The sequence below is a fragment of the Peromyscus leucopus genome, chromosome 23 (assembly GCF_004664715.2).
Source record: "Peromyscus leucopus breed LL Stock chromosome 23, UCI_PerLeu_2.1, whole genome shotgun sequence".
NCBI lineage: Eukaryota > Metazoa > Chordata > Mammalia > Rodentia > Cricetidae > Peromyscus > Peromyscus leucopus.
In genome coordinates, this window is record NC_051082.1 from 501,800 (window position 1) to 517,612 (window position 15,813).

Below are 15,813 nucleotides of genomic sequence, written 5' to 3' on the forward strand. Positions count from 1 at the left end.
AGCCAAGACTATGACATTCTTTCCTGTTCATTTTGCTATTTGAGGCTCTTATGCCACAGGCACCATCTCCTCCTGTATCCATCCACATTAACTGAAGTGTCTTCTTAAAGAAAAGGGTGTAACAATACACACTTGAACTGGGAGATGGTGGATCCCACTGGGACTTGTGCTCTGGGGAGTGGGTGCGGGGGGATGGGTGGGGGGTGAGGAGGTAGGCTCACTTTACCATGGAGCTGAGCTCACCTTGAACAGAAAGGAATCATGTGGTTTGCCCCATCCAGCTGGTGACCTCATTAAGATGGAAGCAAGTGTGTGAGTTGGCCACCATCTTTGCTAATGATACCATAAAGTAGGCAAATGCCACGTGACCTTGTCGCCATCTTGGTTAATGTAACCACATGGCATCAACAAAAATAGAAGCATCCATAAAACTCCCTGGTACTTCTGAGTCCTCTGGGGATTGCTGCAGCCCTTTTATGTTAAATTATAGAGGTAACTGATGAACCAGCCTGCTTCCATCTTGGGCTTGAAAGCCATCTTAAAAAAAAAAAAAAAAAAGTCAGGGTTGGGGCTTTAGCTCAGTGGTAGAGTGCTAGGGGTTCAGTCCTCAGCTCCGGTTTAAAAACAGTCAGTGAAATGATCCCTAATGACATCTGCTATACTCATAGATTGTTGCCTAGCCCAATGGTCAGCCGAGAGGCTTCATATGGAAACAGATGCAAAGACCCACAACCAAATATTAGGCAGAGCTTGGAGAATTCTGTGGAAGAGGGAGGAGGAAGGATTGTAGGAGCCAGAGGGGTCAAGGACACCACAAGAAAACCCACAGAATCAACTAACCTGCGTTCCTCGGGGTTCACAGAGACTGAACTGACAGCCAGGGAGCCTGCATGGGACTGGCATAGGCCCTCTGCATACATGTTACATACAGTTGTGTAACTTGGTCTTCTTGTGGGACTCCTAACAGTGGGAGCAGAGGCTGTCTCTGACTCTTACCTGCCTGCCTTTGGGACCCTTTCCCCTATTGGGTTGCCTCATCCAGTCTTAACCGAAGAGGAGGTGCCTAGTCTCACTGCAACTTGATATTCCATGGCTGGTTGATATCCATGGAAGGTCTGCCCTTTTCTGAAGAGAAATGGAGGAGGAATGGATGGAGGCGGGGAGGTAGGAGAGAGGGACTGGGAGGGGAAACTTCAGTCAGGATGTAAAAACAAAAACAGAATATCAAAGGGAGATACAATAAAAAATAAATTAAGAAAAACTAGGTTCCTTCCTGTTTATGATCAAATCTGTTTCTCAAAAATTGGGCTATGCCTCATCTATAACCTAACTACAAATGGTTCTGTACTGCCTGTTCCAGGAAACAGCAACCACGTCTTTATTTCAAAAAGTTATTATAACCACCTTGTTATGTTCTGCTCCTGTAACCCTGCCTCTGCCTACCAAATCCCTCATTTGGAAACCCCCTTCCTCTGAGCTATAAAAATCCTTATCTTGCCCAGGTCCAATGCTGACTATTAGAACCCGCCTTGGGGGGAGGCAGCCTGTGTACATGAATAAAAAAAGCTTGCTTTAATTAATTGTTTGGGCTGGGTGATGGTGGCCCACTCCCTTAATGCCAGCCAGCATTTGGGAGGCAAAGGCAGGTGGATCTCTGAGTTCAAAGCCACCCTGGTCTATAGAGTGAGTTCCAGGATAGCCAAGGCTACACAGAGAAACCCTGTCTTAGAAAACTCAAACAAACAAACAAAACAAAACAATCCAGTAACATCAGATGTCTAAGGAGGCATATATATCTATATATAGATGTGTGTGTGTGTGTGTGTGTGTGTGTGTGTGTGTATGCATATATATACACATTTTAATGTTTTGTCTTTATTTTGACAGTGTGGTGGTCTGAATAAGAATGACCCCCATACGCTCATGTAGGTGTGACTTTGTTGGAGAAATTGTCATTGGGGTGGGCTTTGAGGTTTCAAAATCCCATGCCAGGCCCAGGCTCTCACTCTCTCTCTCTCTCTGCTTTCGGATCAGGATGTAGCCCTCAGCTACTGCTCCAGTGCCAGGCTCTCTACCATGATAATGGGCTAATCCTCTGAAACTGTAAACAAGCCCTCAGTTAAATGCTTTCTTGTATAAGAATTACGGTAATGGTTACCTCTTCATATCAATAGAACAGTGACTAAGACAGAAGTTGGAACAAGGAATGGGTATTGCTGTGACAGGCCCGAACATGCTGTTTGTTGGAGGAATATGAAAGACTTTGGGATTTTAGATTAGAAAAGTGATTGAATGCTCTAAGTGGGACTTACTGGTCCATCCTGGTAGGAGCATGGACGACGGTGCCGAGGGTGATATGAACTGTGAGGCTCAGTTCAGGAAATTTCAGAAGGGAAGAATATTTATAAGTGGCCTAGAGACCATTCTGTGTTATTTTGGCAAAGATGAGGCTGCTTTTTGCCCTTGTTCTAAAAATCTGCCTGAGGCTAAATTGAAGAGTTTTTAATTAATGGTGCTGGCAGAGGAGATTTCAAGACAGCCTAGCATTAACTGTCATGTGGTTATTAGTGATCACTCTTGTGCAGATTCTATGCAAGCTGGACAAAGAGAAATACAAAATCTACAGTCTGACGAGAAAAGGAGCAAATAGGAAGTGTAACAGAGCTAAGTCCGGGGCTCAAGGAGATAAAAAGTTTAAAGAAATGCCTGATGCAAAGTGAAATAAAGGTAGTTGTGATCTCACAGAAAGACCCCACCCAGCTAAGTTTCCAATTTGTAAAAAGGAACTAAAGGAACCCTTAAGCAGTGAGGGAAACCACTAAAAACAGAAATCTGATGCAGATGTAACTGAACAAGGGAGCCATGGTCCAGCTCAAGCCAACAGCAGAACCTGGCAGTTTTGGCCATGTCGTGGTTCTGGCTTTAGAGTCAAGGATACAAGCAGGGGTTGTAGAATCTCCCTCCATGGCTAAGCTGCTGAGGCTAGGCACATGTCAGGGGTGTCCCTGCCTGGAGACCCAGAGAGGCCACTGGATGAACCTGGGAAGATGATGCCTAGATTGCACTGGAGACCTCAAGATGTTAGAGGTGCCAGCTGTGGATACCTGCTGAGAGCTGCAGGCTGGGTGTGGAACCAGCCCAAGAGACAAGTGGAAGGAGCTGGAGATCTGAAGAGCTTTGACATCAGACATGGAGATGCAGAATATGGAGTCTGTCCTGCTGGCTTTTGGTCTTGCTTTGGTGCCATATTTCCTTACTGTGCTCCCTCCCTTACTTTTGGAGTGGTAATGTATTTTCTCTGCCGTTGTATGTTAGAAGTATGTGATCTGCTTTTTTTAATTTTGATTTTACAGGGTGTTATAGTTAAGGGATTACCTTAAGTCTCAGAAGAGACTGGACTTTTAAACAGTGTTGAGACTGTTACAGACTATGGAGACTTTTGGAGTTGGAATGCCTTTTTTTCATTATGATACGGCTACAAGCCGGGGGGGGGGGGGGGCAGGGAGTACAAGATGGCGGTTTGAGTATAAACCCACAGGCTCACAGGTGTGGCCTTGTTGGAGGAAGTCTGTCAGCTGGGGGTGAGCTTTGAGGTTTCAAAATCTTCCACTTGCAGATCAGGATGCAGCTCTCAGTTACTGTTCTAGTACCATGCTTGTTGCCATGATGATAATGGACTGGCCCTCTGAAACTGTAAGCCAGCCCCCACTAAATGCTTTCTAAGAGTTGCCATGGTCAGGGTGTCTCTTCACAGCAACAGAACAGTGACTAAGACACGGTCTTGACACGATACATTTACTGGCTTCTAAGAGTCTGAGAATTTTCCCAGCTATGTTCCTCCAACACTGGCATACTAACAAAGGTAGCTAACACTTTTGAGATTCATGGAGACCCAGAGCTAAATATTGTTAAAGCACAGATCCCAACAGAGACCCATGGGATGACTGCACCTAACCAGGAGCTGCTGTGGCAGGTTCTGTGGGTCTCAATGCCTGCTATTTCTGCCTGGTATCTCCAGGCCTATTTTCCTCTGAGAGAAAATGTTCCTTCTCCCCCTCCAATACTCTTTTGTTCCACAAGTATCTGCTTTTGTTTCTGCCTGAACTAACAATACATTACTCGAGATCTCTATGCTAAGTTTCCCTTTCACAAAGAGGATTATAAAAAACAATCCCAACGAACAATAAGATTCAAAATTTGGATTTATTAAAATATATCTTATGTGTTGTGGGATGTCCTGTATGCTGTGAATATATGTTACTATGATTGATTGATAAATAAAACAATGATTAGCCAGTAGCCAGGCAGGAAGTATAGTGTAAGCGGGACAAGAGAGAGAATGCTGGGGAGAAGAAGGCTGAGTCAGAAGACGCTGCCAGCCACCGCGAGGAGAAGCATGATGTAAGATACCCGTAAGCCACGAGCCACATGGCAAGGTATAGATTTATAGAAATGGGTTAATTTAAGATATAAGAACAGATAGCAAGAAGCCTGTCACGGCCATACAGTTTATAAGTAATATAAGTCTCTGTGTGTTTACTTGGGGGAAGCTAGTGGGAGAGATTTGCCCTGACTGCCGGCAGCCCAGGACACAGGAAAACCTCAGCTACACTTATGTGTGATTATGAATCCATAGACTCTCTGTCTATATGATTATTTGTTTTTTATATCATGTACTTAGTACAAACTGACTTATATGTAAGCACTCATGTAAACTAAAGTTGTCAAACTTGACCCAACTTCATTTTGTTCATAATAAGACCAAAATGTTAAGAAACAAAATAATGGCCGAGCAGTGGTGGCGCACGCCTTTAATCCCAGCATTTGAGAGGCAGAGGCAGGTGGATCTCTGTGAGTTCGAGGCCAGCCTGGTTTACAGAGTGAGATCCAGGACAGGCTCCAAAACTACACAGAGAAACCCTGTCTCAAAAAATCAAAAAAAGAAAAAAAAAAAAAAAGATAAAAGACAAAAATATATTTAATCAATGTGATCACATAGGTAAAACAAATAGAGATAGCTAATGACCCTGAGTCTTTCTTTGGGCAATTAACATGAATTTTTAAATTTAAAATCTGCTTTTAAGGATAAAATATAGTCAAGATATTATCTCCTTAATCCTTATCTCAATTCTGGTTCTATAACATAGTCCCTATTGAGGATATAAAATAACTAAGAGATGATTACACCTTGCTAGAGAGGTGGCTCAGAGATTAAGAGCACATACTATTCTTTAAGAGGACCCGAGTTCGATTCCTAGCATCCATATCAGGTGGCACACAACTCCAGTTCCAGGGGTATCTGACATGACACCTCAGCCCTCTAAGGGCACCTACACTCACATGTGCATACCTACCCACAGACAAACTCATACACATAATTGGAAATAATAATAATTTAAAAATTAAATGTCTCAAGAGATGATTACTCTTACTTCACGATGCATCTTCCTATTAGACAATTGCCCTCCCTTTACATAAGAGTAATTTATATCTATGCTTTTGAATATATTTTGTATATGAATGAATGTACATAGAAATGAAAACATTTAAAGTATACTTTTGACCACTGCTACCTTTTTAAAAACAAACGGCCGGGCAGTGGTAGCCCACACCTTTAATCCCAGCACTGGGGAGGCAGAGACAGGTAGATATCTGAATTTGAGGCTAACCTGGTCTACAGAGTGAGTTCCAGGACAGCCTGGGCTACACAGAGAAACACTGTCTTGAAAAACAAATAACAACAAAAAAACCCTAGTATCTATTTCTTAGAATATGGGTTTCTGACCTATCTTCTATGTTACATCACTGCCGTCTGCATCCCTTTAGCCCTGCTGGCCTAAAATAATCATAGTGAGACAACGACGACTTCTCCTCCTCCTCCTCCTCCTCCTCCTCCTCCTTCTATTTAACTATTTAACTACACTCTCAGTAAGAACTAAACAGTACTAGCAGCCCCACTTTTTTATGTTACAAATGCTACCTCACTCATACACCACAGTCCAAGGATGCATGCCGTCACCAAACGGCTGTCTTATGTTCTGGACCTTTGCCACCTGTTGAGTTTCATGTGGCCCCTTAGACTGACCCTTCTCAGAGACACTCTTAGCTGCTGTCTTTTACAGGCCCAGTTTGCCAGCTATAAGGCAGTTAGGTAGTCTGTGTACCAAACCCCTAACAGCAGTCAGATGACCTCTAAAAAGGGACTGATGGATCATCCAACTCATCCTTCTTGCCATTCTGGGCATTTTCAGAACTACACTAGCTGGACTGCATTAACTTTTGTCTGGCCAACTCTCATAAAACCTTAAGGAAGTTTCAGATCAGCTTAATATCCTTCAGGACCAACTCGTTTCTTTAGCTGCCAAAATTAAAGAGGGTATGTTGTCCACCCCTCCACCCCACCCCACCCCGTTCTTGGGGTCTGGAGTGAAGGGTAAATGGACCTAAAAGCCTTCGGTGAGCTGAGAAACTCTGGACAGGTAAGCTGAGAACACCTGCAGGCAGTATGGAGCCGGGAGCTCCTGACAAGGTCCTCATATCAACCTCTGTTGGCATTTACAACTTTAAGAATGAAAGAGAATCGATCTGCAGTTGGAATCTTCTACCCCAAAAGTTCTCTTTTCTGCCTGTGTGCAGTCTCCACTCCCATGGAGATTTAAGGACAATCTGCTTCTATAGAAGTCAGTCTCCTTTATTTTCATGTCATTTCTTTGATCAATCCTGATCTAACAGACTAGAGAGGTAAGAAACCAAACCAGGGAGAGAGGTCTCAGGGCCAGATGAACTCACCGCTCATGCTCTTCCTGGCCCTTGTCAGGTTCTCGGTCGTGGTTGGTCAGGGCTGAGAAGCGCTCTGTATCCATTGGCTTGGGCCATGGGGGCGGGGTAGGAAAGGAAGGTGGTGCCCGGTGCAGCCGGTTCCAGGCGTCATGGGGGCTGGGCAGGCCAAGCAAAGCTGTGCCCTCCTTGGGGGCAAAGATGCTGCTCCCTGGTGCTGAAGAGGGAGATGAGAACAGAGGGCCAGGAGTGTGAGCTGGACAAGATGCCCCTCAACACTGCGCATTGCCCAACCCTAACAGGCTGTGAGAAGCCTTAACCTAGAGGGAAGTCAGTGTGCAAGACAGGAGGGTAAGGGGCAGTGGAATGGATGTGGCCGGTCACTCACTCAGTGCGTGGCTGCCCAGACCTCCAAAAGCGTGGCTGCCCAGGCTCCCCAGGCCTCCAAAGGTGCTGGATCTGCTGAAGGGGTCTGCAGGGGGGGAGGGGAAGGCAACAAGGGGTCAGAATCTGCAAGGCTTCCACCCTGCCCCAGACTGAAAGGGGGGCCCATGAGGAGCGTCTTAGTCCGGGCAGGTGCCACTCATATTGATCTGAGAGGTCGTGGGACCTCCTTCCCACCCATTCGCATTCCTCCTTGAGGTCTGTGGAAGATGCACCTAGGCTTCTCGGTCACCTACCTGTCAGATGACCAGTGGGCAGGAAGCTGCCATGATGAGCTGAGGGTCCAAACGGGTTGGTGGTTGGATGAGTGGCACCTAGGTGGAGGGTAGCCAGGTTGACAAGAGCCCCCAGACCTGGGACCGCCTGCCGCGAGTGGTGGGTCACAGGTGGAGCCAGTTTAGTTTGGGGGCCTCCGCCTCCCATCCTCTCGCCTCTACATCACTCCACAGGTGTGTGGTTAGATCATGAGGTTGGAATTTAGTCGGCTCTCCAGATCTGGGGCCACAAGGTGGGCAGGGGCAGTGGTACTGACTGTAGAGCTCCCCAGAGAAAGAAGCCAAGATGTGGATAAAAATGGAGAGGGAAGGCCCAAGTAAGTGAGCCACAATGGGACTGATCCCCAAGGTAGCTACCCCAGCGTTTAAAATGGAGCTCAAAATGATCCTGGCTTAACCCAAGGGAGGCAGGTGGTCTTGGGTCCATAGTCTTGGGTACAACTTCTATTTTCTAGCTAAATGGAATTTTAAAACGAGTAATGATTAAGAAACAAAACACCCATGAATGCTTCTATAATTCTTTATTATTATTATTTTTTTATTTTTTTGTTTTTCGAGACAGGGTTTTTTTCTGTAGCTTTGGAGCCTGTCCTGGACTAGCTCTGTAGACCAGGCTGGCCTCGAACTCACAGAGCTCCACCTGCCTCTGCCTCCTGAGTGCTGGGATTACAGGCGTATAACTCTTAAATACCCTGTTGATGGGTTAGAAGATAATACCAGAAAGGAATAAATTTCCTTTCCTGTAGTTTCAACTCAGTCTCAGTAAAAAAAAAAAAAAAAATCAAATGTCTAGTGGACACTAGGCAGGTTTAAGAAATGGAGAACTTAGCTGGGCGGTGGTGTCGCATGCCTTTAATGCCAGAACTCAGAAGGCAGAGGCAGGTGGATCTCTGTGAGTTTGAGGCCAGCCTGGTCTACAAAGCAGATGCCAAGACTGTTACACAGAAAAACCCTGTCTCAAAACCCCACAAAAACAAACAAACAAATAAATAAAAAGAAAAGGACTAGGGTAGATGGTGCTCTGAGGTGACAGACCCGAGATCTGCTTGTGGAAGAAGAGGGATCCTGCAGAGGGGAAGGCAGACAGCATTCACATGTGCCTGTGCACACATGTGTATACACACAGGCTGAAATAACATTCTCAGCAAGGCCTGAAATTGATGCTGGCCCTCAACTTGTCTACCAGTATCTGGGTTCAGATTTTGAGTTTGAGAAGTTCCTTTTATGCCCATAACTGAAATGCAGCACACGCTGTATCTAGACTTTATCATTCTGAGTCTCTTTTTCTTTCTGGAGACCTGGGGTTTGAATATACGTCAGGCAGGTGTCCCCAATAAACCCTGGGCATTGAGTCTTGTTGCAAAGGGCTCCCAGGGCTGAAAGCACAGAACTCTACACTGCCATGCACTTAGGGAAGGCTGGGACACAGGCTGTTGGGAACAGCTCCCTGAATGTGGAGACAAACAAAATACTGTTCTGAGTGTGTTGAGCTTAGAGAAGATAAGGCCCCAAATGATGAGGGATCAGGTCACCAAGCATCCAGTAATGTGGGGTAGAGGCCCAGGTGATACACATTAGTTAGGGCCTCTATGAACTAGCACCAGGGTCCCAGGGTACATGGGCTGGCTTTGGGAAGTTTGGGGACTTGGGCCTGGGACCAGCAGAAGATATAAAGAACACTGAGCAAGGGCCTACTCCCAACACAGGATAAGATGGATGTTTTGGCCCCACTCAGACCCCTGATCCCAGCTACCCTTGTTCTCACCTGTGCTGGAGAAGAGGGGCCGGGCCAGGTCCTGTGGGTAGTGGAACCCAGAGAACATGCCTGGGGCAGGAGGCCGGCTGAACAGGTCCAGCTTTGTGCCAACCTCCAGCTTGTGGGGGTCCAGCTGCATCTGCAGGGGGACAGAGTGTGTGCCAGGGCTGTGTGCAGGGGCTTGGCCATTGCTCCAGGTAAAGCCTCAACTGGTGGCCTGAACTATGCAGGGACTTCACTGGAGGCGCCTCCTGAGGAACTGTCCATGTTCTGGCAGCCCCAGGTAAGGGGAAGGAAAGGCAGATTTAGTGGGTTTCATCTGGGACAGAAACACCAAAACCTAACTATAGCATAGTATGCAATGCATGGAGTCACAATGACATGCTCCACTTTTATATATCATAGCTTTCAATCGGTGTCCTCTTTATATAGCATATTTGCATGTATCATTTCACAGAAAATATCTTCATTTAGAGTCACAAAATTCAGTTGGAAAAGCATATGCACAGACCTAAGTTGTTCCAAATACGCTTGTTTTCCAAACAGGAATCTACAGCAATAAGATGGCTTAGCAGGTAAAGGTTCCTGCCACCAAGCCTGAGGACCTGAGTTCAAACCTTAGGACCCACATGGTAGAAAGAAGATCCAACTCCTACAAGTTGTCCTCTGACCGCCACATGCATGTCATGGCACACATGTATTGCATGTGCAGGTGCACGCACGCACGCACGCACGCGCACCCCTCCCCCCACACACACCCAAACCATGACCCTATTAAAATTATATAGACCTGAGATGCCTATCCTCCTTTGTGTTGGCCATCCCTTGAGGGCTCTGTGGCCAGAGACTGCACTGACTGTGACTCTGAAGACCACAAGGACAAGGTCACTGTCCTACCCTTGCCTGTATGACCTGTCCTGTCACACCTTGCTATGGCCAGCATTTGGGGGCTCACGTTTCTCCTACTTTCTAAAGTATGTTACTGAGTGTGTGTGAGGGTGGTATTTGCACATCACCATGTGGAGTGCTCTGTGCTAGGTGGGGACAAGTGCAAGGTGTGTAGACCTTATTATGTCTATAGCTGCCAATCCAACCAGGGTCACAAATTAATCTTAGCTCAGTGAGAACCAAGCCCTTATCCCCCAAGGTATCACCAGGGACCACTCAGGAATCACTGTGGACACACCCTAAATTTTACCGCTCCTGTCCTGGAAATCCACACTGCGAGCACCTGTCCACCTCCACCTAAGCATGTGCACTGGGATATAAACAGCACTCTCTCACGAGTCCCTTCCTGTTGACTTCTTTAAGGTCTTTTAGGAAGATCATCATGGGTAACATCTGTATTGCAGACTCCTGTCCTGACTGTAGAGACCCTCTCCTACTCCCAGCCTCACCTATCATCTGCCCATCGGACGCCTGTGCACATGCATGTGGGCCTTAGCCCTGGTCTTTGAATTGTCTTCCCAACCCAGGTTCCTCCCCGGCAGTTCCATGAGTCCTCCTCATTGCAACCCTGGAGCTGGCCAGAGCCTCTTATCACACACCCTAGAGTCCTCCCAAATGGCCCCAGCAGGGAGGCCCCAGCAGCGCACCCGCCTGGCCCGGCCTCACCTTCATCTTCTGCTGCTGGTGGTAGATCTGCCAGGCGATCTGCACGTGTACCGCACACCACTTCCCTGGTTTCTGTGGCAGGACCGGGATGTGCTCAGAGAGCCCAGCACCTCTTCCCAGGCCTCATCTTCCCCAGATTCCTACCATCAGGACCACCCCAAGGCCACCCAGGAGAGAACAGGAGTCCTTCCCAGCCACAGCCCTGGGTGTGCTTCCAACTCCTCTTCCCAACATGCACTCACTCACCCTGACTGCTGTCCGGTATGGGTCAGACACCTGTGATGAACAGGAGAGCTGGGTCATGTCCAGGCTCTTTGGGAGCACAGGCTCAGGGTTGGGAGAGACAGCACCTGAGTGTATGCTGCCAACTACATGGGTGAATGTCGACACCTACCCCAGGGGCTTTCTGCAGGAAAGTGTGAACCGCACCGGCCCGGCCCGTTATCTCGATTGAGTTTGAAGTCTGAAGGCGCAGGGGGAGAGGGAGAAAGAGCATGAGCAACCCATACGCTGAGAAGGAAGGACGCAGGAGGCCTCTCAGGAGTCCCAAGTTCTGGGATGGACCGTGCTTCGGTCTGCTGGTGGGACCCTGGACACTGTTACCTCAGTCTCATCACAGGACCACCTCTCCCTCAGTCAAAAGGGTTTGCCAAGGCAGAAAGACTGGCTTATGACACCACTGGGGATAGAGACTGCCTCACTGTGAGAATGTGGCACCTACCCACCATGGGTAAGAGTACTTAGGGGAAGTCAGCAACCCGGTCCTTAACCCTGGAGACTTAGGGAGCTGCTGCACGGACACAGGTGGGCTTAAGTTAGATGGGGCCCACGTTCCCTGTTTGGAGGGAGAGGCCATGGAACCTCTCTGCTCAGCTCCTGGCTCTTCCGCTCCTTCCCTCCTGGGTAAGACGATGGGTTTGGATGCCATGTCAAGTAGGCAACTCCAGCACTGCTCAGGCGCAGGCCGACTGTAAACAGGCCCCCAACAAGCAGGGGTCGCTCATTAATCTAAGGCCAAGTTGCAATAAAATCTGGAGCTACTCTGTAGCCCTGCCCCATGCCCTAGACCCACCCACCTGCCAGTCAGCGCCCTGCCAGCAACAGCTGTACCTTGGGCTGAAAAGTGCCCTGCAGGGACCCAAAGGGGCCAGGGTGTGCAAGCAGGGTGGGCAGCCCAGGGCCTGTGGGAGGGGAGGGTGGGAAGAGCTGCAAGAGAGAGACAGTTCTGGGCTGTGGGCCCCATGGTGGAGGGCCCTTGAGCACTGCTTCTCCCTCCCTCCCTCAGCATCCAGAAGGGAGCACGGAAAAAACCTGCAGCTTCCCCACACCCCAAGCCGACAGGAGCTGGACCTGCGCACAGGACTCACGTTGGAATGTCGGAAGTAGGGGCTGTCCAGCTTGGGTGAGAACTTGTCAAACTGCAAGGGAAGAAAGCACGGTGAGACTTCCGGTACAGACCTGGTGCCCTCCATTGGCCCAGAATCCACCCGCAGCTGGCCTGGTGTCAGCTGGCTCCTTGAGCACTGGCTTCAGGCCCTCTGGGGCCCAGGCTCCTGGTTCAGAGAGGTTTGTGTGTGTCCAGCTGAGGCTCTAGGTAGAGAAGGAGGCATGAAGCCCGGGCTGCGGAGGTAAGGTGGGAAAGCTGTGAACAAGCCAGGCTGCTGACAAAGAGGAAATGGACTAAGGGACACACAGAGGCTGCGACAGACGGGCCCTTGCAGCCCGTCCCATCTGGGCTCCAGACCTGGTGTCAGGCCTGAGACCCAGCGTGGCAGTGGGGTCTACACATACAGAGGCAGGAGACACCGGGACTGCCTGCTCAGGGCCTATGTGCGTGAGAGTGAGTGTGCGTCTGTCTGTGTGTGCAGCTGCCTGTCCCACCCAGCCCGCCCCGCCAGCAGCCAGCACTCGGGCCTACGCACCGGCGAGGGTGCGGTGGGCGGCATGAGCGGCGTCGGGGGCAGCCCCGCGAAGGGAGCAAATGTGTGTTGGTGCTGGTGTGTGTGCTGGTGTGTGTGCTGGTGCGTGTGCTGGTGCGTGTGCTGGTGGAACTCGGCCCGCAGCAGAGCCCCCGGGCCCAGGGAGGCGCCAGGCCGCTCGGCGTTCTGCACCAGAAACCGCGTGTTCAGCTCTTGCCTGAGCAGTTCGTGATCTACAAGAGAAAAAGAGAGAGAGACGGAGAGGCACGTCGGCCGCGGGCTCCCAGTGGGGCGAGGCGGATAGTCACCTGGCACTCCCGGGGTCGGCAGGCCAAGCCGTGGTGGCCGCTCACTACGTGCGGGCCCAGGGGTGGAGGTAAGAGAGGAGCCTGTGACCAAGTACCAATCAGAATCCCCGAATGAGGCTGGCAATACATGATTGGCTGGTTGAATGAGATCAACAGGCTGGCATCTAGAGGCAAGGAGAGAAGTTGGTGAGCCCTGTCCCTCGTGGCCCATGGTCAGGGCTGGGATACCTGCCCTCAGGCAGAGTTCCTGTCCCATGCAGGATGGCTGGCTGACTCCATTCGGAAATCCTCCAGAGATTAAAACATTAGTGAAAGTTCCAGCCAGAGGTAAAGGTAGGCACTTGTGCCCCACTCGGGGTCTTCTGGAGGTCAGGAGCAGCAAAAGCATGGTCGGGACTCCCTGCACATGACCTGTGAGTCCGCTAAGACCCAACCCCAGGACATGGTCAGCCCACGAACCTCCTGAGATCTTCACCTCTTCCGTCTTGCCCCAGGGCCCCATCAAGGTTAAGCATGCACCCCTGGGCGTAATACCTACCGGCGGGGTGTCCTGGGATGACCAGGCTGCTGGCAGGCAATGCCGGGGGCGGGGGCAGTGTTGGGGGGGCAGCGAACATTGCTGCGGCGTGGTGCTGGTGCTGCGCCTGGGACCTGAGCGCCAGGTGTGAGGTAGACAGGTGGGGGCCAGGGCCGTGTGGCGACAGTGTCACGTGCTTCGCCAGGCCCAGAGGGGTGCCGCTGACCGTGCTGCTGCTTCCTGCTGCGGGACACAGGACTCAGTGGCATCCTCTCTCTCAGAGCCCGGATGTCCCATAGCCACACCCCCTTTCCAGGGCCAGTGGTGCCTCCCTCAGTCCTGAGGTGGGCGGAAGTCATAGCCCCACCCCAGGACACAGTCTCACCCACTCCCCACCTGAGGCTGTGCAGGTGCAGGCTGTTGGGTGCCACCTGGCCAGAGCCAGGGCCCACAAAGGCGCCCAAGGACAGAGGCACGTGTGTTGGGAGTGAGCCGCGATGTTGCGGGGTGAGCGGTGGCTGCGGGACGTGGTGAGGTACTATGGGGGCTTCCCTCTTCACCAGGGGGCTGGCCCGAGCTCCTGGCGGAGGTCCTGAGGGCGCCGGTGCTGTGGCAGGCAGGAAAGACTCGGTGCTGAGCTCACGGCTGCGCTCCAGGCCTGACACCTTAGGCACTGCCCCCGCCTTGGCCTCTGACTTCTCACCTCTTCCAGAGCCTGCAGGGAAAGGGTAGGTGTGTTGTTAGACCTGGTCTTATGTGTCCAAGCACACCTGCCACTAACCAGAATGTCCAGACCCTGCCACAGCGCTAAAGGTCCTGTGATGACCCCTATATTCGATGGGGAACCATGAACAGAGACAAGTCATGTTCATTACCTGAGGTCACACAGGTGAGCTCAGCTGTGTGGCAGCTTCCTCCCAGGTGCCCAGCCCCAGGTCCTTTTCATAAGGCCATGGTTTAAGGCTGTAATAACCCCATTTTTAAAGTTGCTGCGAGGTTTGTTTTTCTTCCTTATCTTTATCTTATGTGAATGAGTGTTTGGCTGCATGTATACCTGTACACCACCAAGATTGCTTGTGGAGGCCCCAAGTGGGCAACAGTTCACCTGGACCTAGAGCTACGGATGGTTGGGAGCCACCATGTGGGTGTTAAGAATCGAACCTAGTCCTTTGGAAGGGCAGTCAGGGCTCTTAATCTCTCTAGCCCCTTCTTCTTCTTTTTTTAAATAAGTATTTTTTAAAGTTTAGTGCTTTTAAGGTATGTGTCTTTGTATGGACATATGTGAGTGCAAGTGTCTGAGGGAGCAAAGAGGCAGTGGATCCCTCGGAGCTGGAGTTACAGGCATTTGTGAACTGCCTGACGTGGGTGTTGGAACTCAGACTCCAGTCCTCTGATAAAGCAGTATCATGTCTTAACCACTGAGCCACTTCTCCAGCCCCTTGTCTCTTCCTCTCTCCTCCCCATTTTCTTCCCTCTCTTCCTCTATCTCTTTCTTGAGACAGGGTCTCTATATGTATAGTCCTGGAGCTTGCTCTGTAGACCAGGCTGGCCTCAACACAAGGTATCTCCTGCATCTGTCTCCCAAGTGCTAGAACTAAAGGCATTTGCAACTCTGTCCAGCGACCTTGTTTTTCTTTAAATATTTTTCTTCACGTATGCATGAGCTCGTGTGTGCACATGCCGTGGTGACGTGTGGAGCTCAGGACAACTTGTGGGAGTCAGTTCTCTCCTCTGTCACGTGGATTCAGGTCTTCAGGCTGCAGCACCAACCACTGGGCCCTCTCACTAGCTCTTGCTTTTGGTGTTGGGACATGCTAAGCAAGTGCTCTACCACTGAGCTATCTCTTTAGCCCTCCTTGACTTTTTATTTTGAGACAGGGTTGCTTTAAGTCACCTGTATGGTTGTGAACTCACTCTGTAGCCCACAATGGGCCTCAAATTTTAATCCTCCTACCTCAGCCTCCCAACTAGCTGGGAAGAGAGTCCTGTGCCACGAGGCACAGCTCTCGTGACCCCATTTTGTAGACAAGATTAAGGTTCTGCAAGGACTTGGCCCAGGGTGGACACTTGTCCACCTGACTTGACTACGTACTCCCTTGGCTGCAGCATGCATTAACATGCATTCATGCAGCCACGTATGCATGCACTGATGCCCACCTCTTTCTGCTGCCTGGAGTGGTCAGTAGAAGCCGCCCCTCACATT

General features: G+C 50.1%; 1 protein-coding gene across 15 annotated transcripts in view; it reads right to left on the reverse strand.

The window, feature by feature from the left end:
• Fbrsl1 (fibrosin like 1) overlaps window positions 1-15,813 on the reverse strand; it is a 90,047-nt gene that overhangs the window by 5,501 nt on the left and 68,733 nt on the right. For 4 of the 15 annotated variants that reach the window (XM_037198579.1, XM_037198578.1, XM_037198577.1 and 1 more), the window contains 11 exons: window positions 14,007-14,325; window positions 13,632-13,853; window positions 12,789-13,257; window positions 12,234-12,284; window positions 11,261-11,329; window positions 11,113-11,142; window positions 10,867-10,938; window positions 9,262-9,391; window positions 7,458-7,535; window positions 7,166-7,249; window positions 6,790-6,994 (listed from right to left, as the gene is read on the reverse strand). In XM_037198579.1, the coding sequence (XP_037054474.1) occupies window positions 6,790-6,994; window positions 7,166-7,249; window positions 7,458-7,535; window positions 9,262-9,391; window positions 10,867-10,938; window positions 11,113-11,142; window positions 11,261-11,329; window positions 12,234-12,284; window positions 12,789-13,257; window positions 13,632-13,853; window positions 14,007-14,325 (1,729 nt within the window). Of the gene's footprint in view, window positions 1-6,789; window positions 6,995-7,165; window positions 7,250-7,457; window positions 7,536-9,261; window positions 9,392-10,866; window positions 10,939-11,112; window positions 11,143-11,260; window positions 11,330-12,233; window positions 12,285-12,788; window positions 13,258-13,631; window positions 13,854-14,005; window positions 14,326-15,813 lie in introns of all 15 variants that reach the window. The other 11 variants (XM_037198585.1, XM_037198583.1, XM_037198582.1 and 8 more) reach the window with 9 other exon arrangements.